At 46.3% G+C, this 25,906-nt stretch overlaps 1 protein-coding gene across 2 annotated transcripts; it reads left to right on the plus strand.

Moving 5' to 3' along the window:
• The first annotated feature begins 5,561 nt into the window (after positions 1-5,561).
• ZC3H12D (zinc finger CCCH-type containing 12D) lies at positions 5,562-20,476 on the plus strand. Of its 2 annotated transcripts, XM_059841712.1 has the most exons (6): positions 5,562-5,702; positions 9,412-9,851; positions 14,183-14,322; positions 15,311-15,545; positions 16,175-16,281; positions 16,955-20,476. In XM_059841712.1, the coding sequence occupies exons 2-6, from the start codon at positions 9,481-9,483 to the stop codon at positions 17,929-17,931; spliced, it is 1,830 nt and encodes a 609-aa protein (XP_059697695.1). In that variant the 5' UTR covers positions 5,562-5,702; positions 9,412-9,480; the 3' UTR covers positions 17,932-20,476. The 2 variants fall into 2 exon arrangements, with proteins under 2 accessions (XP_059697695.1, XP_059697694.1); XM_059841711.1 differs by lacking the exon at positions 5,562-5,702 and having other exon boundaries at positions 5,729-9,851.
• The last annotated feature ends 5,430 nt before the right edge of the window (positions 20,477-25,906 follow it).

Here is a 25,906-nt window from a genome sequence, read left to right on the forward strand (position 1 = left end):
AGAGTCTGAGCGAGATCCCTCTGTCCCAGAGGAGAGGTAAAAGGGAATCCTGTCCCTGGAGGTCTCCTGGGGGATCTGGGGCTGAGGACTGCTCACTATTCCTGTAAAGAAAATTTCTGCCTTCTGTCTGGGTGTAACAAGACTCCAAGGAACTGTACCAGGTCAGGTGATGGTACCTTTGGAGTAGTGTATAGAGGCAGTAGGTTGTCTTGAGCTCCTTCCTGCTCTTGGCCTGCTCTGTTAAAGAAACAAGGATTGCACTGTCCTACTGGTCTCAGTCCTGCTGTCCTTCTCCACACAACATGTTTAACTTTGAAGAAGCGCTGGCCAGATTTGAAAAAGATGTGGAGATAATGAGGCAATTGTGTTCTTGCTTTCTTTAGGAAGTGGCAGTCATAGAAACAAACTAAAGCTTCCAGCTAGAGAGAATGCTGGATTCTTGCTGAACATCACAGGTCCTCTTGTTTGAGAGTTGTGATTTAACATCGCTGAGTTTCAGCAGCCATTCCTAGGCTTCAGCTAGCCCTCAACCACCTGTAGAACATAGAGGACTTAGCAGTGTTTAGAAACAAACACCCTATTTCAGGTGAATGTGCTCACTTTTCTGCAGCAGAAATGGCTGTTCTTTTCTTTGCAGCAGATAAACGCATAAGAGCTGAAAGTTTAAATAAGTAGTATATGGAAGTAAATAGTCCATTTTCATTGTTGGCCAAAGAGTCTTCAGAACTAAGGGTTAAAAAAATCAATGCATCCAAAAGGTTTCGAGTTTCTGATTTTCAGTATGCCTTGGTGCTGTTAAAAATGCACAGTACCTTCAGATTAGTGAAATTACCTGTTTGTATTGTTTAGGAGGAAGCTTTCAAATGTGGATGTTCAAAAATAAGGTGATATTAATAGGTGATTAAATGACAGTATAAAAGCTCCCAATTTGGGGGCAAGTACTTAATTTTAGGGCTGCATTTCTAGGCTAGTCTGCTGACACTGGAGGGATCACAGTTCACCTGGCACATAGACAGCAAAGCACTTGGGTTAGATGGGATTTACTCCTCCTGTCATTGGATATTATGGTCGTGTACGTGTGGTTCTCCTGGGAATGGCACGAACAAGCTGAAACCACAAACATTTCCTACTGTGCCTGTCCAGCCAGAGGTGTTGGAGTGGACAGGACTTCGTTATCTGGGAGCTGAAGAGTTGACTTGTTTTAATCTAATGAGAAGTCACACTTCCCTGTCATTTCCTTTTCGTCAGTGCTTTCTCCAGCCTCAGTTTCGCTATTGACCTTTGATTCTTGTGGTAGTTGAAAAACAGAACCAAAAACCTTCTTCTGTAATGTTGAAAATAGCATTGAAAGTGTAGCAGAAGCATCAACTTCTTCACTTTGACTTAGCTGATGCTTCTTTGAAGGGGAACACCTCATGTTTTAGGGCTCTGTTCAGTGGTTAAAGGCTTAAAAACCAGCTCCTCAGAGTTTTCTATTGGATTCCTTTACCTACAACAACTTAAAAATGTGATGTTGACTCTAAACTGTTTTATTCTGTGGATTTGAGTAAGTTTGTGACAATTTTGCTGTCACATGTTGTAGTTTCTTAATTCTTGGTAGATCCCTTGAGTTTGAGCCCTAGACTGGGAGTGGCCTTGGCCAAAACCATGTTATGAATAGGATCTGGCGGCAGAGCACTAAAGGCAAGTGAGAGGGAGGGTAGGTTGCAACAGAGATCTCTTTCTAATCTCATGGACATCACACAAGTCAGTAGAATTAGCATAAATGTTGTGTCCAAGTGGTTGGCATTGCAGGGTGGGAGTTACCCAAACCCAGTCGTGGTACCCCTGTACTCTCTGGAGATAAAGCTCTACCTGCTTCCTTCCACTTGTCAAAACCACACCCAACCTTAACAACCACACAAGCAAACCAAACCAAATTCTCCCCCACTCCCCTCATCTATTAGTTATTTGGACAAGCATTTTTAAAATTTCCAAGAAGTTTAGAACAGTTTCTGATTCTGTTGCTGCTGTTATCTTTGTCCATCTCAGCCTGCTGTAGCCTGATTTTTTTTCATGTAAAACTTGTACATTATTAGCAACAGGATTACAGGTTTTGCTTGTAAGCTTCCTGGAGCGTGGGTAATGTCTCTCCTTTTCTATCAGTCACCTGTTGCACACAGAGGAGGTGCAAGCAATTTGAAAAATGTTAAATTACCATCAGATTTGTGGAAATACTTGCTTCAGGGTGGTATTTTTGTGTAAAACGCTTGGTCTGGCCACTGATGGAATGTGCTTTTTCTCAGTGAGCAAGCCACTATCACCTTGGTTAAATGTGGTAGCTGTGTTAAAAGGTACCAGCAAACTGTGTGTTGGTTTAGGTCTTATGAGCTAACAATAAATCATTGAAGCTGAAAGACAGTTCCAAGAGCCTTCTGAAATCTTAACCTGAACGGCAGTAAACTTTTGAACTTGAAACTTGTTTGGGACTTTCTGACTCTGTTAAAGGTACTTTTTTATTTTAAGCCCAGTGGAAAACAACTTGAGTCATAGCAGTATCTTGTTATATAAAAGGAGGAAAAATAGATATTTTAGGCCAGCCAAGTAGGGATCCTGCTACATCAGACATTATGGATGGGGTTGCAATTTTCCAAGAAGTTACCATTGTTTGCATTGTTGGAATTGGTTTTCCTGTTTTTTCTTCTCTCTGTTCTGTGGTCAGATGGAGTGCTTGCTACAGTGGCATAGTTTTGGGGAAGCAGGAAAGATGGTCATTTTGGCAAGCATTTAGAAATACCTCTTCTAAAGATAGCGGCTTTCTGCCAGTGTGAATACAAGATTGTCTGTCAGGAACTGAGCTGATACTCTAGTAGGATGTGCTAAGTTAGGGATGCAGGCTTTTGGGGTGAACACCTGTCTCCAAGTCAAAATTTTCAGTGTCTCCAACAGGGAAAGAAATTCACTGGCAGAAAACATCCAGATTTCGCCTAATCATTAAAAATTGTAATTAAAATCAGGAGTATAGCTTATACTGCTGAGAGAGCTTGGCTTGAGGGTCTGACCTGAGCCTTCCTGAAGGCAGTAGGGAGATACTCTCACTTGAAGCAGGATGGAGAATATATTAGTTCCACAATTATTAAAAATATTCCTGGCAGTAGACCTACATTTGATTTAGCACTTGCTTTATTCTGTCTGTGTTCTGCTGGTTAGGGGCTAAAGAATTTCCACTGTGTTGCTGTGGCCACGTGCTTGTTTGGTAGACAGCAGGTAAACTTTTCAGATGAGGAAGAGGCTGATAATGTTTTTCTCTTGTGCTGATGCAATAGTGAGTGTTTCCTTTAGCAAAGCAAATACCTCACTGAGGTGTGTAGACCAAAACACCTGAGGTGTTCCACAGAACCAGTTTCAAGAGAGTGGTTTTTCCATGCAGGAGTCTAACACCACCAGGAAAGTGGTTTTGCACAGGGAGCCTTCTTCAAAGTCGTGCTTGGTCGACTCTGTAGCCTCCAGGAGCAGCTGCAACAAGGCTGCCCCACTTTGAGGTTGGTGGTGATTCTTTCTGGTGAAGGTCTAGTTGTTTCACAAACCAGTAAATCCTCAGTCCTCAGCACCCAAACATCCATTAGTGGGGAGATCTTCCCCTCTGAAAACTTCTCCTGCTGCAGCTCTTTCCCTCTTCAGCATAGCAATGGCCTTGAGCAGCAATAAATCTGCTGGGAAAACTCAGCATGCTTGTCAGCACAAGGGAGCACAGCAGAAAGGAAATGTCTACAAAGCCACAGCCTTTGGTGCTCAAACGTGTGTCTGTGCTGCTGAGTGAAAGGGTGTGAGGCCATCTGAAAAGTTGAGTTATTTCTCATGGTCTTCTCTCTGGTAGCTGGTGATCACCTTGGTAAACAGGTTTCAGGAACTGGCTGAGGGTCTTCCTGGCTGCCTTCAATTTGAATGATGTTGAAATCTTTTGCTCATGGCTTTTTAGATGGGCATGGTCATTTCAATAGAAATGAGATTCCTTTTATCTAATTGGCTTCTCTTTTCTTTTTATAATTACTGGTTTGTTCCTATTTAGGTAGTAAAACCTAAATAGGTTTTACTACCATTTTACTGAGAAGTAGGGGTTAAACCACCACACAATGTAGTGTGCTTTGCTCTGTTGCCTGCCTGGGTTAAAAATAATGCAGCACCTTTCTTTCCAGTAGTACTGCTACGTGGTGGTCTTGTGATGAGGTGTGGAGCATGGTGAAAGCTTAAATGGAGCAGAGAAGATCCCTCCTCTCCAGGGATGTTTGGAGTTTAGGTTGGACTTGATGATCTCAAAGGTCTTTTCCAGCCTAGTTCATGCTGTGATTCTGAGTCCAAGGAGTGAGGAGTCAAAGGTTGTTCTGCTCTCACAGCTGTTCTGGGCAGCAGGGAGCTAGCATGTTTCTTTAGTTGTGGCTCTAGGAACACTTCCCTGTTTCTGTAGCCTTAACCTGCCCAGCTTTTTGGATTAGCGGAAATGTTGTGCCAGAAGTAGGACGGAGGAGGCTGTGTCCTGCCCCTTTATCCTGTGACTGCCTGAGCCCTGCTTTACACAGCAGCAGGGCATCCTGGCTCCCAGAGGGTTTCCAGGAGTGTGGGTGTGATGTAAAGGTGCAACCATCACTTGGAAAAAGTGAGGGTGAGGCTTGCAGCAATGAGCAAACACCCTTTGGGTTAAACAGGATACCACTACAAAGGCTTTGGCCACCCTGCTTACTCCCACAAAGTGTGCAGGGAGTGGGATTTCTGACTGGGAAAGGTCAGCCCTGCTCTGGTGTGTTGCCTTCTGACAGTGGCAGAGGTTCTCTCCTGCCACAGCACGGCACCCCAGCTGTCCCTCAGGGCAGAGGGCACTGCACATGCAAGAGCTGTCTGAAGCATCCAAAAGGTCCCAGAGGCTGACTCCTCTTAGAGTCTCCAACACATCTTGCTACCTGAAATTGGATTTTGGGTGTATTTCTTCACAATTTCTTCACAGTGAGGTAAGGAAAAAGCAGAGGAACACCTCAGGTTTCCATGAAGAAGTGCCTGTCAGACTTTGCTGTGGATAGGCTGAACATCTCTGAAGCAGTCTTTCACTTGAGGCACCAGCAGGCTAAAGAGGGTTGTTTGGATTTTGGTATTTCATTGAAGTGTCCCAGAGCAGGTTCCTTCAGATATGGAAATGTTTGAATGAGGCTTTGCAGTATCAGGTGCTAAGCAAAATGTTGATTTTTTTAAAGTATTTTTTCCCACATTTCCCTGGAGGTCAGGAATTTGCCAGATGCATGGGAATGAGGCTGTGCTAACTTGGCCCAGCAACCCTGGTGGAAAATTTTTCACTTGACCCGGAATTCATATGCAATGTTCTCACTGCCCAGTGTTCTGCATCCCTGCTGGAGTGAGTCTGACTAATTTTTGCCTGTGACTCAGAACAGAGATGTGTTGGGAACCTCTTTTATTTTTTTTTTTTTTCCTTTTGAAAAATGAAGTGAAAGTTTATCAAACTATGGTTATATGAGAGCATGGCTGGCCAAATGAGGAAGTAAAACCTTCCTATAAAATGAGTTCTGCCCACTGCACTTATTTGCCTCAGTTACATCAGCCTTACCTCTAAATACAAGCTGGTGACTTCCTGGTGAGCCTGGTTCTGCTCTGAATCCAGCTTCTGGCTGGAGGATGGTGGGACTGCACTTCTGGGCCACAGAAAGAACAGCTGCCAGGTAAGGTGCAGAGCAAGAGGGGTTACCTGTGGGCACAGCTCACTCCCTGGGGAGTTTGACTTCATTATTTTCAGCAAACTGAGCAGGGAATGTGGGGAAGAAAAAGGCAAATCTTTTCTTAGTCATCAAGACAACAAATGTCTGGTGTTGCTGTGAAGTGTTTATGAAGAGTTATGTGCATCTTTCATTTGTGAAAATAAAAATTATTACTTTTCTGAAGGTAGAGCAGCCCCACCACATGGCAGGGCTCAAATGAGCTGTGTGTCTTAGGTGGTTTGCCGTGTCATTCTCAGGGGTGAAGGAGGGGCAGGGGTGAAGTGGTCCAACCCCAAGGTGTGAGGGGCAGCACTGTGGTGGCAGGGAGCTGTAGCTGTGCTCCCTGTTCTGCTTGGCATACATGTGAACTTTAGAGAAGACCTTATCCTGCTCTGCCTTGGCCAGGTCTGTCTGAGTCCCCTCTGCCTCTGCCTGGGCAGAACAGGCCTTTGAGGGGGCTTTGAAGAGCCCTGTGAGTCAAACTGGTCCTTATTGTGGTTCTGTGCCCTGAGGCTGCTGCTCTGACTGGTCAGAAGAGGAGCAAATACCTGATGGAAGGAAAAGTTATTCTCTAAAGTCATTCAAGATGTAGTCAACCAGTTCTTTGGAAAAGTGTTCTCAATTATAATTTTCTAATCTTAAAATTGAAATAGAATTTTGTAAATCTGACTGAAGCCATTTCTTCTCTGTCTCTCTCTGTGTGTGTGTGTGTGTAAGAGTAGTCACAAGAACACAGAGAGAGTGCTTTTTGAGCTAGAACATAGGATGGGCACACCCCTATCTATGGATAAATTATTCTATGAAATGAGAAGACTTTGGCTTTCAGCGGAGTGAAAACAAAAACAGATTCCAGTGGGATCAGCTGAGATGAAGGGAGGAAAGTAGCAGGAGGAAATCAAGGCAGTTTGCAAATGAAGGTCATAATGTTTATAAATGGAATTTCACAACCTGTTTGTGATAGCAAAATCTGGACTCTGTGATACACGATTTCTCCTCTTGTCATGTTTTTTATGCTGGTTATAAGCAGCCAGCTACATGCTGGACTTGGGCACACTCCTGACTAATGTGTAAGCCAGGGATTTTACTGCCCTTTAATTCCCCCTTGAGAAGCATGACCTCAGTGTTTTCTGCGACCGAGGCTTCCATCTCAGTTTTTCCAAATTATCCTCTCTGTGGTGAAAACCCTGCAGTGCCTGTGTCACCCATTTATGATGTTTGGCCACACTGCAGCAGAAATCCAGTGGTTAACTTTGCAGAATTATCACACTGCTGGTGATGGCTGATACTGCATCACATCAAGCCCAGACACCCATCCGGAGCTCAGCGCTTCCCAAGCTCACCAGGCCAGAGGGATTCACTGCTTGCACAGAGGGACCAAGCCTTGCAGAAAGAAACAAAGTGTGCAGACATGGACCACGGGCTTGGTGCTGCCTGGGATGGAGCTAGGAAAGTGTTGTGTGAACAACTTTCATTCAGCACCTGCTCATCTGTGCTGGAGGCTGCAGGGTGGACGTGGCCTCTGCCCCCTCTGCAGCTGGTAAAATTCTAAAGGATTGAATTAAACCTCATTTCGGGTGAAATCCAGGATAAACATCCATGCAACACAATGTGGTGCTAACATGGGAAATTGTTCTGATAGTAAAAGATAAGGGGGAGAAAAAAGAAAAAAAAAAAAAAGAAAAAGCATCAGAGTAGACAGAAGTACAGGTTTGAAAATAATAGTAATGGCAATTAAAATATGTGGTAAATCTTTTCAACCTGAAGACATAGTAAGAAAAGTTTTAATTAGAAATTATTTATTTTTGAAAGTCTAGGCATTTAAAAAAAATGAAGTAGCCACTTTCAGGGTTTGTAGCCCCTAATTGCATACTGGAAGCAGGTTTGACTGTGGTGCTAGCCCAGATGTGACTGCTTCTGCTTTATTTTGTTACATCAATGTATTTTAGCTCAGACAGTAGCTGTTCCAAAGATGAGAAAACATTTCAATAATGAAAAAGAATTTTAATTTTCATTTTTAGTCAATGAATTAAAAACAAGGATTAGATGTAAAAAATGTTACAGAGTGCACTGTGAGGAAAACAGTCACTGACAAAAATGTAATGATTTAGTTTAGATGGAAAAATACACCTGGTAACTGTTTTCCCCTTGAAGTTATGACATATTTAAAGTATGCTTTATTTTATTGATGCTGTTTTTCATTTTAAACCGAGTGCCAGATTTCTCCCAGAGAATTCCTGAAATTTATAAAGCTACGTAGAAAAGTAAAAATCAAAGTTTCACTAGGTGAAGTTATAACTAATTATCATGTTTTCCTGCTGAACTAATCAGTTTTAAATTAACTGAACCCAGCGTGGATTTCTTCCCCACAGCCTGAGAAGGCTCTTATGCCTTAGGGAGGAGCTTCTCTCTGAATCCTCTCCCAGATCCTTGTTTCCAGTACCTCCATGCCTTCTCCCACATGGTTTCAGCCTCTGGCTCCTGGGGTGGCTCCTGCTGGGCAGGCAGTGGCTGGCAGGCTGGGAAGGGGAGCTGGTGGGTGGGATGTGGTTCTGGCTCTGGGCTCAGCACGGAGGGGTTGTTTGGTCGGTTAAATCTGGATCTGACTGCAGTCACAAAGGGGGGACAGCCACCCTTACATCTCTCGGGTGGGTAGAAGAACCAGACACAGCTTTTAACCAGGCAGCACCAGTAATTTCAGCTTTGTGACATGAGATGCTTCAGTGCAAGCAAGCCAACAGTGGCTGAAGGTGTTTGGCTTGACAGAGGAGTGGTCACCCTGTATGTTCTCCTGTGTCACCCTTGTTGGGCTTGGGCAGCTCTGGGTATCCCTGACTGTGCTGCCCATCACCTTCAGTCACTGGGTAGACCAGAAATTTACGTGGTGCAGTTCTGGAGAACATGAAGTTGCTTTTTGCTACTTTTGCACACTCATTTCTGAATTACCTTGACAATAAACGTAAGTGAAATTGAAACCGCTTTCTGGATCACCTGCTTCAAGGCACTGTCCTGACTGCTTTCAAAAAAACAATCTGCTTCTTTGAAAATAAAAGCCCTCACCAAAATAGCAAGTAACAGGAAAAGAGTAGTCAGGCATCATTAGAACTGATGAGTGACAGAATTTCAGAATTTATGTCCGTATGCACACAGACAGACACATAGTAGGAAAGAGGAAACTATAAAAAAAATCTGTTTCTAGATACTTTGCAAACAGCATGTTTTCTTAAATCACTGGATGAAATTTGGCTATACTTGTTAAGTTGCTATGGCATCTGGGCCCGTCCAGTAAAACTTGACAGATATTTATCTGGGGCTGAGAAACCACACAGCAAATTGAAAATCCCCTTTGTGTCATTTCCTGTGAGATAAGTCTGAAGAACCAACTCACGCATGCAGCCTGCGCACAGGCAGCCTGGCACAGCTCACCAAGTCAAGTGACACCTGTCTGACATAATATTTGGAGAGTGACGAACATCGCATGGGACACTCTGGTGCTTTTATAATTAAGAGCACACCAGAAAAATGCTTTAATGCTGAGAGGAGGCTGGACAGTCTCCTCAGAGAGAGGACAGCTAACCTGCTGGTCTCTGCTGTGCACTAGGCAAAGGATTGAGATAATTGCATGTTCTTCCCTAATGCTTGTGTTCTGTTGTTGCTAATCTTTCCCTCCCTGAAGCTGATGCCTGTGGGACACAGCTGGGAAGACAGGAGCATCAGGCTTAAAGGAACATAAGTGCTTGCTAAAATGGCACTGGCCGGTTCAATTTCTAGCAAAGCAGCACCACCACACTCCAGAAAAGTTTCTGCAGCAGGGGTGGAAGTGCACCAGAGCAAGATGGATTTTTTCTGCAAGCTGGGCTATGGTAAGCAGGACATCTGCAAAGTGCTGGAGAACCTGGGCCAAGAGGCCCTGGAGGACGATGTGCTGAAAGAGCTGATTCGGATGGGGAGCAAACCTCAGGCTCTGGAGAACCAGGCTCAGCCTTCCCAGCTAAAGCTGGTAGCCCGTGGATCGTGCGGCACCACAGCGGGGCTGAAGCGGCTTGGAGAAGATGAAGGTGATTCTTCTGATTCCCTGAGGCCCATTGTGATCGACGGCAGCAATGTCGCCATGAGGTAAGCTCATTCCCTGACAGGCACCTCTCCTCCTCTGAAGCTCTTGACTTTTAAAACTGATGGCTTGAAGTGTGTTTTTCCTTCAGGTGCATCGATGCGTTTGATGCATGGACTGTTGCTTATTCCTGTTCTTTGGCTGATGCACAGCTTTTAAGGGCCTGCTGGCTCAATGCCCATGAATATGCACATCACATGCAAATACTGGCTCCATCTGCATTCTGACCTTCCCTAAGGCAACCTCTGCCCACTCTGTGGCAGTGTCTCTCCCTTGGAGCTCGCCAGTAGATTACCCACCCTTTCCAAATGGGCACCTAGGATTTCTAAACCTGAGATGTTTCCAGGAAAAATCCAATGAACAGATAGACCACCCAACTAATCTAAGGAGAGGGGAAATAAAGTCAGGTGACTGTGGTTTCTAACAATATCACAGTTTTACTGCTTTGTCTTGCAAGTAAACTCCAAAAGGAAACGGAAGCCAAATCGAAAACCAACAAAAACTATACAAGCTGGGAACATTTCAAGGCTTGTATAATTTTTGTTGGGTTTTGATTTGGCTTCTGTTTTAGGTAAATATCAGGGAATTGATAGTTGACTTGTATGGAATAGATTCAATTCCCCCTCAGTCATTCTGTTTCTGGGAAACGTCGCATCAACCCATGCTGGCCAATCACATTTCCTGAGCACAGCCCTGGCTCTGTGAAAGCGCTCTTACAGATGGGGAGCCTGGCATGTCCCTGTGGATGGGATGTCCCAAGGCAGCCGTGAGCTGGCCTCTGTTTATCCAAGCAATATGGAGCCAAGATGCACTGGCTATCCGTCTGTTTTCTCTGTTAACTTCCCTGTCCGCTCAGCAGGGCCGAGCCCATCCCTGCAGGCTGGAACAGGGCAAAGGAAGGCTTCCTCCTTCTCTTGGCTGTCCTGTGAGATGAGGTGACACCACATCCCCTCTGGTTAGAGAGAAAAGTGGCCAAGCGCATCCAGAACAACCGGAGACTAAGCAGATTATGCCATCTTGTGGGTGAAGGGAGAAATCCCAGACAAACTAAGAGGTTCCTGCTCAAAGCAGCTCTTTAGGAGTGGGAAATGCACAGCAGGGCAAAATTGTTTGGCCTTGTCTGGGTCATGGGCTTGGTAGCCAGGTGTTAGGATCTGCCCTGCTTTGCCTCTTCACCCAAGCTCCTCCTCAGGGGCTCTTTCTTGCCTCTGCAAAAGAACTGGGCACCCACTGAGGCAGTGTGGCTGAGCTGATCACCCACCCTGTCACTGTGCCGGGGTCAGTTTTACCCGTGGTGGGCCATGGGCTCTGTTCTCAGCTCTCCTGGCACAGCAGCCTTAAGTTTCAGAAAGGCAGAGGTTTTACAGCTCCTCTCAGACATCCCAAACTCTGCCTTGATATGGAGTCTGTGGATGGTGGAGGAGACTGTTGAGTTGTCAGTTCAGCTGGTACTGAAAGGGAGCAGCTGCTTTCCTCTCCTGGATGCCTTTCAAAGTGGTGCTGGCTAACAGGGTAGTCCTGGTCAGTGCTTTCAGTATCCTTGCTTTAATTTATCTGGTTTGCTGCTGACTGACAGAGAAGGACTGTTTGCAGATGTCAGGGGAAAGGGTTGTTAGGTTCCCTTGCTGGGGAAAACTCCATCATCACCAATACCAACAACCACAGAAGTGCAGCAGAAGCAGCAGTTTAAGAATGAAAGAATTGAGAAGTTAGAGCTCCAAGGGGCAGCTGTCTGTGTGGGGAAAAATATCTTGAGCATTTATGTTTATATCTCAGGATTGCTGTTCCTGGAGCATTTCGGAGTTGGCCTTGAGGGCCCACTGTGGAGTGCAAGGTTTTGAGAAGGATGGATACGCCCCAGGGTAATAAAGCAACTGGCTGGGCAGTCTCCAACTATCAGTCAGCCTACCCAGAGAAGCTGAATGGAAAATGACCCTGCCTTCAGCCAGTCTCACTTATCAGGCATCTCAGCACACTTGGTGTTTCCATCAGGTGTAATGAGAAATCTCACTGCCCGCCAGCTTATCCATGGGAAGCTGAGCAAGGTTGGTGGAAAAAATAAATGGAGTTGTATTAATAGAAAAAGGGAAGTGTCATAACCATATTCACTGCACACTGCTATCTCCTCTAGTGCTTGCACTCACACCTGGTTTTAAAGCTGTGGTAGCTGCAGAGGCCTGTTCCCAGCCTTTCTGACAAAGCTTTGGCTGATGTTGTGTCATGACCACGTGGAGAGGGGGCATTTGCAGTTTTCAAAAGAAGTAGATTTGCCTAAACTACCTCTCACAAGAGTCGGAATGGCACAAATTAAAAAGGATGCTGATGATGGATTAACTGCTGGAGTCACAGAGATGCCAATGAACAGATAGACCACCATCTCTTTTCTGAGAGATGGGCCCTGCAGATCTGTGACCCAAGGACAGTGTACCCTGCTGCTGGCAAGAGGCAGAGATGAGACCGAGTTATGACAGATCATGGATGGGTTATGGTCCATGGACTCCTGGGTTCTGGGGGAAGGCAGGAGCCAGAGTGTGCCTACACAGGGAGGATGGGAGCTCCGAGGGCCCTGCCCCATTGCACAGCAGTCACTGCTGTTCCGTGGGGACCTGCAGCCCCCACACGTGCACAGACTGCTCAGGTGCCCCACAGGTCTGGCTGCAGCTGTGTAGCAGCAGCTGGATTAGCTGATCATGCTGAGCAGCAGTTCCAGGTGCCTCACTTTCCTTGCTCCACTCAGCCTTTTGGCTGACCCACTTGTGCTTGAGTATTTTGCTTTCTGCACAGGATTATCCATACAAGTTGCCAATATTTAAGAAAGATGTTGCTGAACTTTCTTTGAGTCATGGCATCAAAGAAGTACCTGGACTGCCTTTTAAAGGCAGTTATCTGAAAAAGTCACTCAAACTTCCAATTCAACAGTCCAGATGATGTTACGAATATCCGGGAATGATCCTATCCTTTAAAACCAAACAAAACAGCCCAAAACAGTTCTAAAATGTAGGTTAGATGTGCCAAGCACATCAGACCATTTATTATTGCTAAAGGTTTTGGATGACTTCGTATTGCCTTGGTAGCTCTTAATAGGCAGCCAGGTTTCTTCCTACAAATTGTGCTATTTTTCATCTGTGGTCACCATTTCGGGACAGAAGCTTTTATTGGGTGTAAAACCAGCTTTGGTTATGAGGCTGGGGTAGACAGATCCTAGAGATGAATCCCTGGGAGGGTGGTGGGACACTCATTTAAGACTGTGGCATCACCCTTGACTGGTCTGTCAGTGCAGGGGGGTGGAGCAGCCAAGAGAGTCGCTCCCAAGGGCATTTGCAGAGGTGAAAGCCTGAGTGAGACTGGCAATATCATGCAGAAAGGTCAAAGTACAAGGATGAGCATTCTGTAGGTACTGTGAAGGCATTTATCCACTTGGGACTTTGTGTACAGTTTATTTCAGTTTCCCTGCTAAGGGAGGAAGTTCACAAACTACCTTCCTTTACACATACACTGTACTGTAGTCAAATTTCTGATAAGTGAATGCCAAGGAGTAGGAACTTTCAGGGAAGGTGGGACATTTAGAAGGATGTCACCCCCAGCTGTTTTCCTTGAGGTTATTTTCTGTTTGATGCTGCATACTGAATTCTTCAGAACCCACCTTGCTGGCACTCCTAGAACACTTGTCTTAGGGCTTTCCTACCTCTCTGTGCAATGAAGAAAATATCCACTAGAGCAAGACAAAAGTGGGCCTGAGGTGCCCACTCCACTGATGTCTTGTCCCTTTATTCATTCTCTACATTTCCTATCCTGCCTCTTACAGTTTTTCTTCCCCTTTATTTTGTCTCAAGTTTCCAAAAAAGATCACCTGCGATCATACCTGCAGCCACTTCAGCCATTAACATCTCCAAGGGCCCTGTTACCATAGAAGAAAATTCCCACATTTTGTTTCTCACAGGAGCCTCATGTGTTTCTGCTTGTGCAGGAAGAAACTCTCACCCCTCAAACCTTTTTCAGACAAGGCATGCCAAGTGTTTGACAAGGCCTAAGATCTTGTTGGTACTTTAGAACTTAAGTCCATCCAGATACAGATGGAAGGAATAGGCTTGGGTCACAGAAATGGGGGATAGGACACCTCTGGTTTTAAGCATCCAAACTGTTTCAGAGAAATCTTTGGCTCTGCTGGAGGAGCTGTTTGGATCTGTCCCACCAGGACACCCTGCCAGTTGTTTTCTTGGAAACTGGTGAATGACACAAAAGCTGTTTATTTTGCCTTTTTCATTACTGGCTCAGTTCAAGAGAACTCTAAGCTTGATGAAAGCTTTGCCTCATCATCCTCTCTCTTTCTTTACAGCCATGGAAACAAGGAGGTGTTCTCCTGCTGGGGGATCCAGCTGGCAGTGGATTGGTTTCGAGAGAGGGGGCACACCTACATCAAGGTTTTTGTCCCGCTCTGGAGAAAGGAGCCCCCTCGACAAGACAGCCCCATTGCAGGTGGGTCACATCCTGGTGGAATTTGGCAGCCATTAGGTGCAGCTTGGAGAGAGGGGCTGTGTGAAGAACCCAGTACAGTTGTTTTTCCTGTAAAGACAAGCACAGAGCAAGTTGTGTATCAGGCTTCCCACTTAAATGAGTCATTAATTCATTGCCCCACTCAGTGCTCCTGGCGAGCAGCTCAGACTGCTTACAAGGCTTTGTCACACTGCTTTAAACCTTCTGCTTAACAAGCACAAGGTGCTGCCAAGCTGAGTTAAAGAAGGAGTTTGTCAGCTTGCAATGAGTCTATGGAGCCTTTGAGGCCTGCCAGGAGACAGTGATGTTCATTAGTGGATGACTTTTATCTGTCAGCCTGCTACCCAACACAGAGGGTGTGTGGGCTCCCCTTCCCGGAGAAGAAAACGCATCAGCAGAAATCTATGGAGGGGAGTGAGACTCGGTTTGTGGAGAAAGATTTTGTCTGGGAATCAGCCAGGTTTGTGCCAGCAGCCTGGTGTCTGCAGATGAGGTGGATGTGCCCTCCTGCAGAGGAGTGGCAAGAGGTCAGAGTGTCCTCAACAGCAGCAAAACAGGTTTATTTATGTATTTTATCACACAAGTTTAACTCCATGTGAAGCTTACATCAGGGCTGGTATGAGCCTTCTGGCATCTAGCAGGGTAAGAAGGGCACTGCAGGGATTCAGTGTCAGACTCTGCTGTAGAATTCAAGGCATTCTTTTACAGATAAGACTTAAAAATCAAAAAAGGGTGTCTCAAAATTTACAGGTTAGGTAAACCTCTTTGTAAAAGACCTAATTTTCAAGTTGCCAAATGACCACCAGATATCACTGCATCTGAAAATTGCCCCCTGAGTTTCCTAAAGTGCTGAAGTATCTTTATATTCCTGTAAGTTTCTAGCAGACGTTTGAGACCTGGCCATAATTAATTAATTTGTTTCTCTTTCATTCTTTGCTTCCCTCCTCAACTTCTGCCAATCCCCCACCAGATCAGCACATCCTTGAGGAGCTGGAGAAGCAATCCATCCTGGTGTACACCCCCTCCCGGAAGGTGAAGGGCAAGCGGGTGGTTTGCTACGACGATCGCTACATAGTGAAAGTGGCTTACGAGAGGGACGGAGTCATTGTTTCCAATGACCACTACCGGGACCTCCAGAACGAAAACCCCGAGTGGAAATGGTTCATCGAGCAGCGACTACTCATGTACTCCTTTGTCAGTAACAGGTAAGAGATGATGGTGTCATAGAACCTGGAGTTTAAACATTATGGGCCAAGTCATCTCCAGCATCAGAGCACTTCCCATCAGCAGCAGAATTCATGAGCCTTTTTATGAAAGGAATTTACAGCAGCTTTTCTTATCTCGTTTCTTGAGTGTCCTACTCCCTCAGCTTTGGTCTTAAAACCTCCCATGTCACTCTTCTGTGAACATTTCTACTTGAATGGCAGCATTAATGGCCAGGTTTCCTTCTTTCCAATCCAATTTGTGATGTTGAACCAAGGGCTGGTATCTTTTAATTTCTGTTTCCCATGAGAAGCAGAATTAAATCTGTGAGAATATTTTTACTTCACCTACACAACAAAATAGGACTTTTCCCAGTGTTTCTGCAGCTGTAGCTTGCTAGAAGAGACAAGAAGCTGATCTCTCTGGCCCTTCACCATCCCTGCTGAGAGAAGGTTTTCATTCTTCCACACGCCTGCAAGGCTGAGCTGAGTGCTCCTCAGTGTGTTCATACTAACCTCTCTTCTCTCCTGAGTTTCCTAATAGCTGAGGTGTCCAGGGGAATCACACTTCCCTGAGACATCCAGCATGCACAGCCATGGGCTCACATCCAAGGCTTCTTTTACTTTTCCAGGTTTATGCCTCCCGACGATCCATTAGGCCGGCATGGACCCACCTTAAGTAACTTCCTCAGCAAAAAGCCAGTGCTTCCTGAGAAAAAATGGCAGCCTTGCCCTTATGGTGGGTTTCTCCCCGTGCTGTGAGCTGCCCCCTGCTTCCCAGCAGTGCTCTCCCTCGGCTAGGGGCCGCTGCCGTGCGCTGTCCTGCTTTGTGTGGTGGGCTCTTGGCTTGGGGCTGCTCTGAGGTGTGATGCTTTTCCCCCTCCTGCTTGAGTGGCTGCAGCCTCAGCAAAGGCAGCAGATGTTTCTGGCCCTTCCATCCTTGCCTGCACACAGCACCCACGGGCACCGTGGCTGTGCTGGCTGTCCTGCCCACACACACTTCTCTCCTGGTGGAGTGGATTCTGCTGCAGCACTTGGGAATGGTCATCCAAACTTTCCCTCTCTCCCCACCCGACAGCCCCCAGCAACATGCAGGTTTCTCAGAGGTAAGTCCCTCTGCCATTTTTTAAAGCCACCTTCTGTAGCAGCAGGCCTCCAGCCCGCTGAGTGCAGGAACTGAAACATGAATATCAGACACTTCCAAAATAGCTGAGACTTCCTTTCACTGCTGCTTCACCCTGCTATTAATATCAGCAATATTTAAATCTGGAGTCAACAGTACTGAGTTTGAAAATAGTACTTCCTCTTTTTTCTGCCTTTGTCACACCCAGTGCTGGGGAGAAGCGATGTGTGCGTTAATTGATGTTGGTGCTAGTGACTGCTTCCTGTCTGATTTGGTTTTATCCTTTCAGGTAAAAAATGCACCTATGGCAATAAATGCAAATTTTACCATCCAGAGAGACAACATCAAGCTCAGCTTTCGGTTGCTGATGAGCTCAGGGCCAAAACAAAGGCCCCGCTAGCCCTGGGGAAGGAGGAGGAGAGGTGTCAGTGCTCCCCGTGCGATGCCTGCACGGAAACTCTGCGGGAAGCCAGAGGCTGCTCTGGGCCCTCCTGCTGCCCGGGCCGGTCCCAGGGCAGCTGCTCGGAGCAGACATTCCGTGCCTGGGCCAGCAGTGCCGGCTCTGACCTGCGGCTGGAGCGGCGCTTGCCGCAGCCGGAGCCGCTCCTGGAGAGGATGTCAGCAGTGTCCATCCGTGAGGACACCTACGGCTGCAGCTGGTCCCGATGCACCGCTCGGGACAGGGCGGTCGCGGACAGCCCCCAGCCCTGCTCCGCCCTCAGGCACAAACTGCTCTCGCTTCATCCCCCTCAGGGCTTGGAGCGCCCCGGCTCTGCCAGGGGCCCTTTCCAGCGAGGAGCGCTCCCGGCCGTGCCAGGCGCGATGTGCCCGGAGCGCCGCTGGGCTCAGGAGCGCCCAGGTGTGCACGGAGCGGGCCACGGGAGCCGCTCCTTCCCTCGCGGCGCTCAGCACAAACAGGCCCTGGAGAGCCAGCCCCCCCTTTTGCTGCAGCGCCCGGCTCTGTGCCCTGCCCGGCTGGCCCCGCTCGGCGAGCCCCAGCCCCAGCGCTGTGTGCCCAGCCAGCCCCCGGGGCAGCCCCCGCAGCTGGAGCGCAGCAACAGAATGGGATTGTTCCAGACAGCCCATGCCTACCCCAATGCCTCTTACAGGAACTACTGGCCCACCCCAGCTGCAAGGCCACCCTCTGCCCAGCAAATAAACATCCACAGGGAGCTGTGCTCCCCTTATCCTTACAGTGGGATGAGCCAGGTCATGACTTTGTACCCCAGTATCCAGGATAAGGGGACTGGAGCTCCCCCCCTGTGAAGACAGGCTCAGGAAGTTGGGGCTGTTCAGCCTGGAGAAGTGTGCATGGAGACCTCATAAAAACCTTCCAGGATCTGAAGAGAGCCTACAAGGAAGCCAGAGAGGGACACGTAATCAGGAACTCCAGTGACAGTACACAGGGGGATGGCTTCAAACTGAGACGGGGTCGGTTTAGATTAGATTTTAGGATGAAATTCTTAATTGTGTGAGTGGTGAGACAGAGCTTGCACAGAGAAATTGTGAATGCCCCATCCCTGGAAGTGTTTAAGGCAGGCTGGGTGGGACTCTGTGCAATCTGGTCTGGTGAAAGGTGTCTCTGCCCATGGCAGCAGGGGTGTTGGAACTGCATGTTCTTTTGTGTTCCTTCCAACTCAAACAATTCTGTGATTCTATGATATTGCCTGCTGGGCTTTAATGATTCAAAGACACAGAAACTTGTGAAACCTCCAGAGCAAACCATTCCCAATCAGCACAAGTCCCAGGGCAAGAAGATGCGGAAGCTTAACTAACTGAGGCTTATTCTGAGGCTTAACTACCTGTTTTTAGAGGGTGTTGTGGCAAGGATTACAGTTGCTCCAGGAATACAAGTATAAGGATCCAGTCTAGGCAAAGCTGTCAACCACGGCAGTGGGATTGCATTCCACCTCCCCTGAAAGGGAACAGGAGGGCTCAGGGTTAGTGGGCTGTCAGCATTTGAAGCTCACTGGTGCCTGGATTGAGGATGGCACAGCTTTTCATTAATGCCCTGAAACACTGGATGTGTTTTTAGAGTCCTAAGTTATGGTTCGACTTCTGTAAAAGAGCTGTGCTTGCCCAGCCAGCACAGGAGGTGATTTGGCCTGTTCCCCCAGCACAGGGCTGTGCTCTCTGCTGGAAGGCAGCTCTGGGTCCCTGTCATCACCTGATTCAAGCCCAACCTGCTGCCAGCGAGCTTTCAGAGCTACACCTCGTGCTTCTAAAGCCATGCTGAGCGCACACAGAAGGGGCTGGAGGTGCACCAGAGCACCTGAAGGAAAACACAGGAATATTTCTCAGAAAAGGGACACACAGAGCATAAATAAAATACATCTTCAATGTAAGTCCTGGTGTGGACTGAGGGCTTGGGGATGGTAATTAAAAAAATCCAGAAGTCCAGATGATGCTAAAGAGGAAAAAAAGAAAAAAAGGTTGAAAGTGTCTCCTGTGTTGAACAAGGAATCTATTGTTGACTTAACTCTCAATTACCAAATGTGGCCCCATGATGCAATTATACAGAAAACCATGTTCTGTTAGGACATGTTTGATTTTCAGTAAGCTGTAAAGCTGCTAATCTCTGCATTATTCCACTGAATGCTTCAGGTTCAATCCAATTAGTAAGGTTGATCCTGAAGGCTTTTTGGCATTATACCAAAGTTTAAGTATGTCAATATGACATGTTTTAAAAATGCTTTAACACATTATAAAATGTTCATCTATAACACTTTGTTCTCAAGAACGTCTTAATTTTCTGAGTTTTACTTACATGGTGGGGTTTTTTTGTTATTATTTTGTTTAGGTTTTGGTTTTGTTTTCTTTTTCCCCCAGTCCCAGTCATCTTAGAAGTGATGCTTCAACATTCAGGTTGGATTTTCAAGCTCTCTGACCCTGCAGTATCTCATTTCTCTGAAGTGCAGGGTTGTTAGTTTCATGAAGGAATTAAACACAGTCCTCAATGAGAAGTTGGAATTCTGTTTCTTTTCCAAGAGTAGCAGTAATTTACCCTTAGTGACATTATCACATGATGAATTTTTTGAAAGCTGTGATAGTTTGACTTGTTTCCCTCTGGAAACCACCACTAGCTTTTAGTTTTTTGGGGTTTTTTTTGATGATGGTGTTTGAAGAATCTGCAGAAAATAAGTATACTGTGTCTGTTCATTTTCTTGTGCCCCTGTGGTTGGCTCCAAGAAATAGCAATTTGAATTTTGGAGGTATGATTTATGTTCACAGAACATGACTGTTTTTTCCATATGTCCTATGGATTGTCAGAATGGCTTATAAATTTATCCAGTACATATTACATAAGGATTAGAAGTTCCAACAAACCAGAAGTTAAAATAAAACTATGGAAAACATTCTCTGTGACATGCCTCAAAAAATATTGGAGACAAAGTGTGATGCTGAGTGGAAAAATACCTTCCACCCAAACAAAGCAAGTCCCAAATGGCAGCATCCAGAAAACACACGCACAGCAATGGAGCAGGATGTAACAGTACATGTCAACAATAATTTTCATGTCTGGCATGTTACATATTTCAATACACAAAGCATTTAAGAATCCATGGAAAAATTGGCACACTGCCTTTACATGGTGCCCTTGGCTTGCTGGATATGTGCATGAACTTTTCTCCTTTTCCTTTGAGGATGCACAGGAATTTGGTGGTTGTCCAAAACCCTCTCAATGTTTAATTTTTTTTTCCTTTTAATTTCTGTAATATTTACTGAGGAATCTTTTTGTAAAATACATAGAATGTGCACTCTACTGAGAAAGTGTCTGAGAAAATAAATCAGACTTTGGTGCTAAACAGAACTTGATTTCTCTTGGCTCTTGCTCTCACCAGAGGGTTTTTTCTCATGGGGATTTTGTTGGAAGGGCAGCTCAGCAGCAGAGCTGTGTCACTGCCTGAGAGGAACTCTGCTTCTGGCCAGGAGCCCACAGAAAGCAGGGAGTGCTTCCCTGTTCCACCACAGCACAAGCACATGGGGCTCAGGAGCTCCTGCAGCAGGGCCTTTTGCACTTTCCAAAGCAGGGATTTCTATTTGCCTTTGTCAGCCCCTGGAGCAAGGGAAAGGGCTGAGAACAGAAAGGAGGCGGCAGCTCTTGGACAGAGGGCTAAGAGGCTGTTGCTATTTGGTATCTCTGCTGAGATGCATTTGAGGCCAGCTCTCACTGCCAAGTTGCAAATGAGCCCATAAATCTTAACAGGCTCAGAAAGCCCTTGATGTTCTCTGCTTTTTGGTTGTCAAGACTTTTAGAAGAAGCTGGAAGCACTGAGAGCAATCTTCCTGGAGATGGGCTGCTTTCCCAAGGGAGATTTACAGAGTTGCCAAGTTCATTTTAAGAAAAAAAAGTCAGGGGGAAAAAAAAGGCCAAAAAAAAAAAAAAAAGGCCAAAAAAAAAAAAAAAAAAAAAAAAGCAAACCAAAGCCAGAGAAAAAATCCTCTTACTTTCTCTACACTCAGCCATTCCCAAAAAGGCAGAAAGCCAGAGACACCCTCCCTTGCAAAGGGCTAGGGGAACTAAACACAAATATTTCACTGAGAAGTCTTGGCTCAGCCCTGCAATAGCCAATAGCTCCTCAGCATAAGAAGGGGGAAGGAGGGTGCTCTTTGCAGTCCTGGGCACCTCAACACACCTCCCACCACCTCTGCTAAAGTACAGAACTCTCTCCTTCGCAGAACATGGGTGACAAGCCTGCTAATGTGGGGAGCTGAGGTACCATAAGAATTAATGCCACAAAACAGTTTTTAAGCAGATAACCTTGCTGGGTATCAAACACTTGTATTTGCCAATTATTCTGAGAAGTTTTGATAATATTTTAACTCAGTTCCCACAAGAGCTGGCACAATTTATAAGCAAATATTTGAGCTAATCACAAAAACTATGTAGAACATGGCTTCTCTCTGCCTTAAGAAATGTTGGGAAGAACAAGGCCTGTACTTCACCGAGTGTGACAGACCTTGGCACTCACTCATGGACACACAAGACTGCTGTAGGATCTATCTCCCATGCACTGGGGGGACTGGGATGCTTTGAACTCTTGAGAAGAGTTTAATATTACAGCATCATTAGCATTATTGAGAAAGTGCAATGACTTGCAATTGATAGCAAATTTTTTAATAGTATTTTAGCCACATCCCTTCTCCACCCCCAGCTGGGCTCACTGCCTTGAAGTCTTGCAGCAGCTCAGAGGAGCTCTTCAGTGGGATGTGCTGAAGTGCTGACTTTGCAAACGCAGCCCAGAGGACACGGCAGTGGAGCAGAGCAGGGAGAGAACACAGCCCATGTGAGGCAGCGAGCCACAGAGTCAGGACAACCCCTGCAGGGCTGGCAGGGCTTGGAGTGCAGTCAGGAAACTGGATGATGTGCATGAATGGTGGCATCAGGACTGTTCACCCTAACCACACTGCCAGCTCCTCCTCTTTCCCTGAGTCAAACTCTTTCCTCATCTTCCCTTTCCCCTCCCATCCCTGTTGGGCTCAGGATTTCCATTGACCTACAATTCCCTAGTTTGGGCATTGAAGGGAATTACTAACACTGCTGTTACAGCAGGGAATTACCAACACTTCCATACAGAAGACAAAGGGGCATCAGCACACTTGATGACAGAAGAAAAACATAAGCTAGGAGCAGACAGCAAAATATAGATGGCATAAAAAAATGCCACACTGGACAAACAAGTAGATTTTCTCAGAAAAAGAACAAAAATACAATTGATTCCAATTAATTAAATACAATTAATGAATAGTAGAGCTTGAAGAAGCAAGTACTGAATGTCACACATGGTAGGATGAACCTTGGAAAGGACCTGCTGTGCAAAGTAAGACTGAAAAAGGTGCCTGCCCCCCATCTGCACATTTGCAAGACTGAGCAAAGCAGGCCCAGCTCTGCTGTGGCTCTCAGCTTGCTGAATTTAGAATCTGTAATTTAATATCTGCAGAGACTCCAAACAACTGAGAAAAGTGCTAAATAAGAAGCAGCATCAGCTGTAGTAACCAAATGAGCTACAACACTGAACACAAAGTCATGACAAAGATCACTTCACTGTCTGGTGATTTTGTTTCAAGATTTGACTTCATTTTACTACAGGAATTAAAGTTCTCCTGGCATGGTTGGGAGGAGAGCTGTGCAGAGACCAGAACTGCCTACGAGGACTAAAGAACAGCCAAGGCTTGCCAAGGGTGCAGCAGGAGAAGCCCAGAGGAATGTGATGGCTTTTACCACTTGAACGGGTAAACAGCAAAATGCACTTCATTAAATAATACCACATTCTCCAGCTACAGGGAAATCTAAATCCTAAGAAGTGCCATGATGCCCTGGCAAAGATTGCAGTGTCCCGTCCCCCCCCCACCCCCCACCAACACTGCTCCAAAAGTGGTGCTAAGGAAAATTTAGCAGGGAAGCAGATTTGTTATTGCCAAAATATACACAGCCATTGGCAGACAATTAGAAGTGTTACTCAAAACCATCATCAGAATGAGAAATACTGAGTTCTCCCCACAGGAGGTCCTGTTAGGAAGAGGCTGAAGCGAATACAGAAGCTTGTAAAAATGTTATTTCCAGCAGGGAAACATTCTCGGAGAACTTCAGCATCTGCATATCCTTTTGTTCATAACATAATGTATGACATGTGGTGGGTTTGGAGCCCTGGCTTCACTTAAAGAAGCAGATGGAAGATCTTTAAATCTCTGGAGCATCTTCCCTAGGTCATATTTAAGCCTTGCAGAAGGTGAAAAAAATGCATACCAGTTTAAATTGATGTAAAATAAATAATATTATGGAAAAAAGGGCAGAGAATCCAATTTTCTACATCAGTAGAAAAAAAAAAATCAAGTTATTTCTGTTCATCTTCTATGATATTGATAAGCAACTGGGAATGGTATTTGGGAGACACTGGTTTGGGTCAGCCTCTGCACTTTGCTCTTTGATGTTCTAATGTTCGAATTTGCCCACAGCCAAATGGAAGCCTCTAGGGGACGTCCCGCAGCCGACATCCCTGAGGCGCGCACCCATAACCTATTTCCAGAGAACACGGCGGCCAAGTCCGCCACAAGGTGTCAATGTGGCAGCACTAGGAGCAGGATTTGCTGCTCCGAGGCCGCTTTGACACGCGGCGGGTGCCGTGCGCTCGGGGAAATCCCGGCAGCAGGAGCTGCCCTGGGAGCAGCGGGAGCCGCGCCGGGACGCTGCGCGCCGCAGGCTCCGCGGGACGGGCTCGGCTCCGCTCGGCACCCACGCTGAGCCGGGCGGGAGCCGGCCTGAGAGCCACCCCCAGGCTGAAAGAAACCACGGATGAGGCTCGATCTGCCCGGCCAAGCCAGTGCTGCTGCCTTCCGCGACCTGGAACACGCGGCGCGGGCATTTTACAAAATCTACCCTTTATTCCATCTCTCTTTATTCTCCCCTCACCTGCAGTTCAGGCTGTGGCTGCCCTGCCATCGGCCCTCAGGATTTATCTTGGCTGGGGCCCAGGCGCTACTGCCAGGCTTTCCTTTCAGGGCAGCAGCCCTGGGAAAGTCACTCGGGGTTAAGTTTAGAGTTCCAGGTTGGCACATTCTTAACGCAAGCCAAAAATAAGTGTGAATGGGGATCAATTTTATGAATTTGCTGAGCTGCCAATTATATTTTAAAGCTGAAATCTGAAACTAGGTTTGCCAGTGGATAAGTATCACAGCCAATCCTCAGGCAGAAATTAATTGAAAAAATACTCCGCAAGCCCAGATAACGTTTATAAGGCAAGGCTCTCTCCCATGTCTTTCCAGGTGAACCTTGGACACTGGCAGTCAGTCAGAACACAGGGGATTTTAACTATTTAAGTTTATTGTCTTGTATGTGTCAATCAGCCGTTAGGTGGATATGCAACAAATATTCTCAGCATGTGACTGTAAGGCAGCATTGGGGGAGAGGGGGGTGCAGGGGGAACTTTCTCCCAAAACGAACCAGCACAAGCTCCTACTGCTCTCCTTTTATACCTTCTTTCCTTGCATTTTTGGGGAGCAGGGTCACCACAGCTGTACAGTTGCCCAAAGCCAGGCAGTTGGGTTGTGCACCTACATCTCAACAGAACTGAAAATAAAATTCTCCACTCGCCAGGCAGAGGCTGGATGTGCAACTCAGCACTTGGAGCCCTGAGCTCACAGCCATCTGAAACCTGCCTGCAGCCTTGTTTCTAAGCTCCTTGCCAGAGGCACAAATAACCCTGTGGGTCCAGCTGTCACATCACCAGCAGAGCAGCAAAACTGGCTTGAAGGCAGGATTTCCTGATGGAGCCTGTATTTGTCCACAAGCCAGCAGATGATTCCCAATACTGTGCCATACTCCATTTCATTTACTCAGGCCTGCTTGAAAGGCTTCATTTGTGGTGCCCAGCTCTTGGTTTTCAGGGCTTAATACAGCTTTGAATGCAGTTTATCCTGTTTCAAGGCAGATTTACATCAGAGCCGTTAGCACTGATATTACAAAAGTTACACATGCTTTCTAAACTCTGCCATATGTAAAATAATCTGTGGAAAACAGAAGACATCCCCATCCTTCTAGAACAACTTCTAAAGCAAATCTTCCAGAGGACACAGACAAATTTATGATGTACAAAATGTATAGGTCTTATTTATAAACATGTATATATATACATAATAAAATTTTATTATTAAAATATGTGAAATAATGTATAAACAGCATGTTCCATTGTATTGACACTAAACTGCAATCCAAAAGGACCCACCTCAAGTGCTGTGTGCAGTTTTGGTCACCACAATATAAAAAAGGCATAGAGCTATGAGAAAGCATCCAAAGAAGGGCCATGAAGGGCCTCCAAGGGCATCCAAGAAGGGCCTCTAAAAGAAGGGAGAATGGTGAAGGGTCTGAGAGGAAGCCATATGAGGAGCAGCTGAGGCCATTTGGTCTGTTCAGCCTGGAGGAGACTGAGGGGAGACCTTGCTGTAATCTTCAACAGCCCCACAAGGCAAAGCAGAGGGACAGGCACTGATCTCTTCACTCTTGAGACCAGTGACAGGACCTGAGAAAACAGCCTGAAGCTGTGTCAGGGGAGGCTTAGGTTGGATATCAGGAAAAGGTTCATCACCCAGAGGGTGCTTGGGCATTGGAACAGGCTCCCCAGAGAAGTGGCCACAGCACCAAGACTGACAGAATTCAAGAATTTGGACAATGCTCTCAGGCACAAGGTATGTCCTGTGCAGGGCCAGGAGTGGACTCGATTCTAATATTTCCCTTCCAATTCAG

Source organism: Haemorhous mexicanus, chromosome 3 (genome assembly GCF_027477595.1).
Source record: "Haemorhous mexicanus isolate bHaeMex1 chromosome 3, bHaeMex1.pri, whole genome shotgun sequence".
In the NCBI taxonomy this organism is placed as follows: domain Eukaryota; kingdom Metazoa; phylum Chordata; class Aves; order Passeriformes; family Fringillidae; genus Haemorhous; species Haemorhous mexicanus.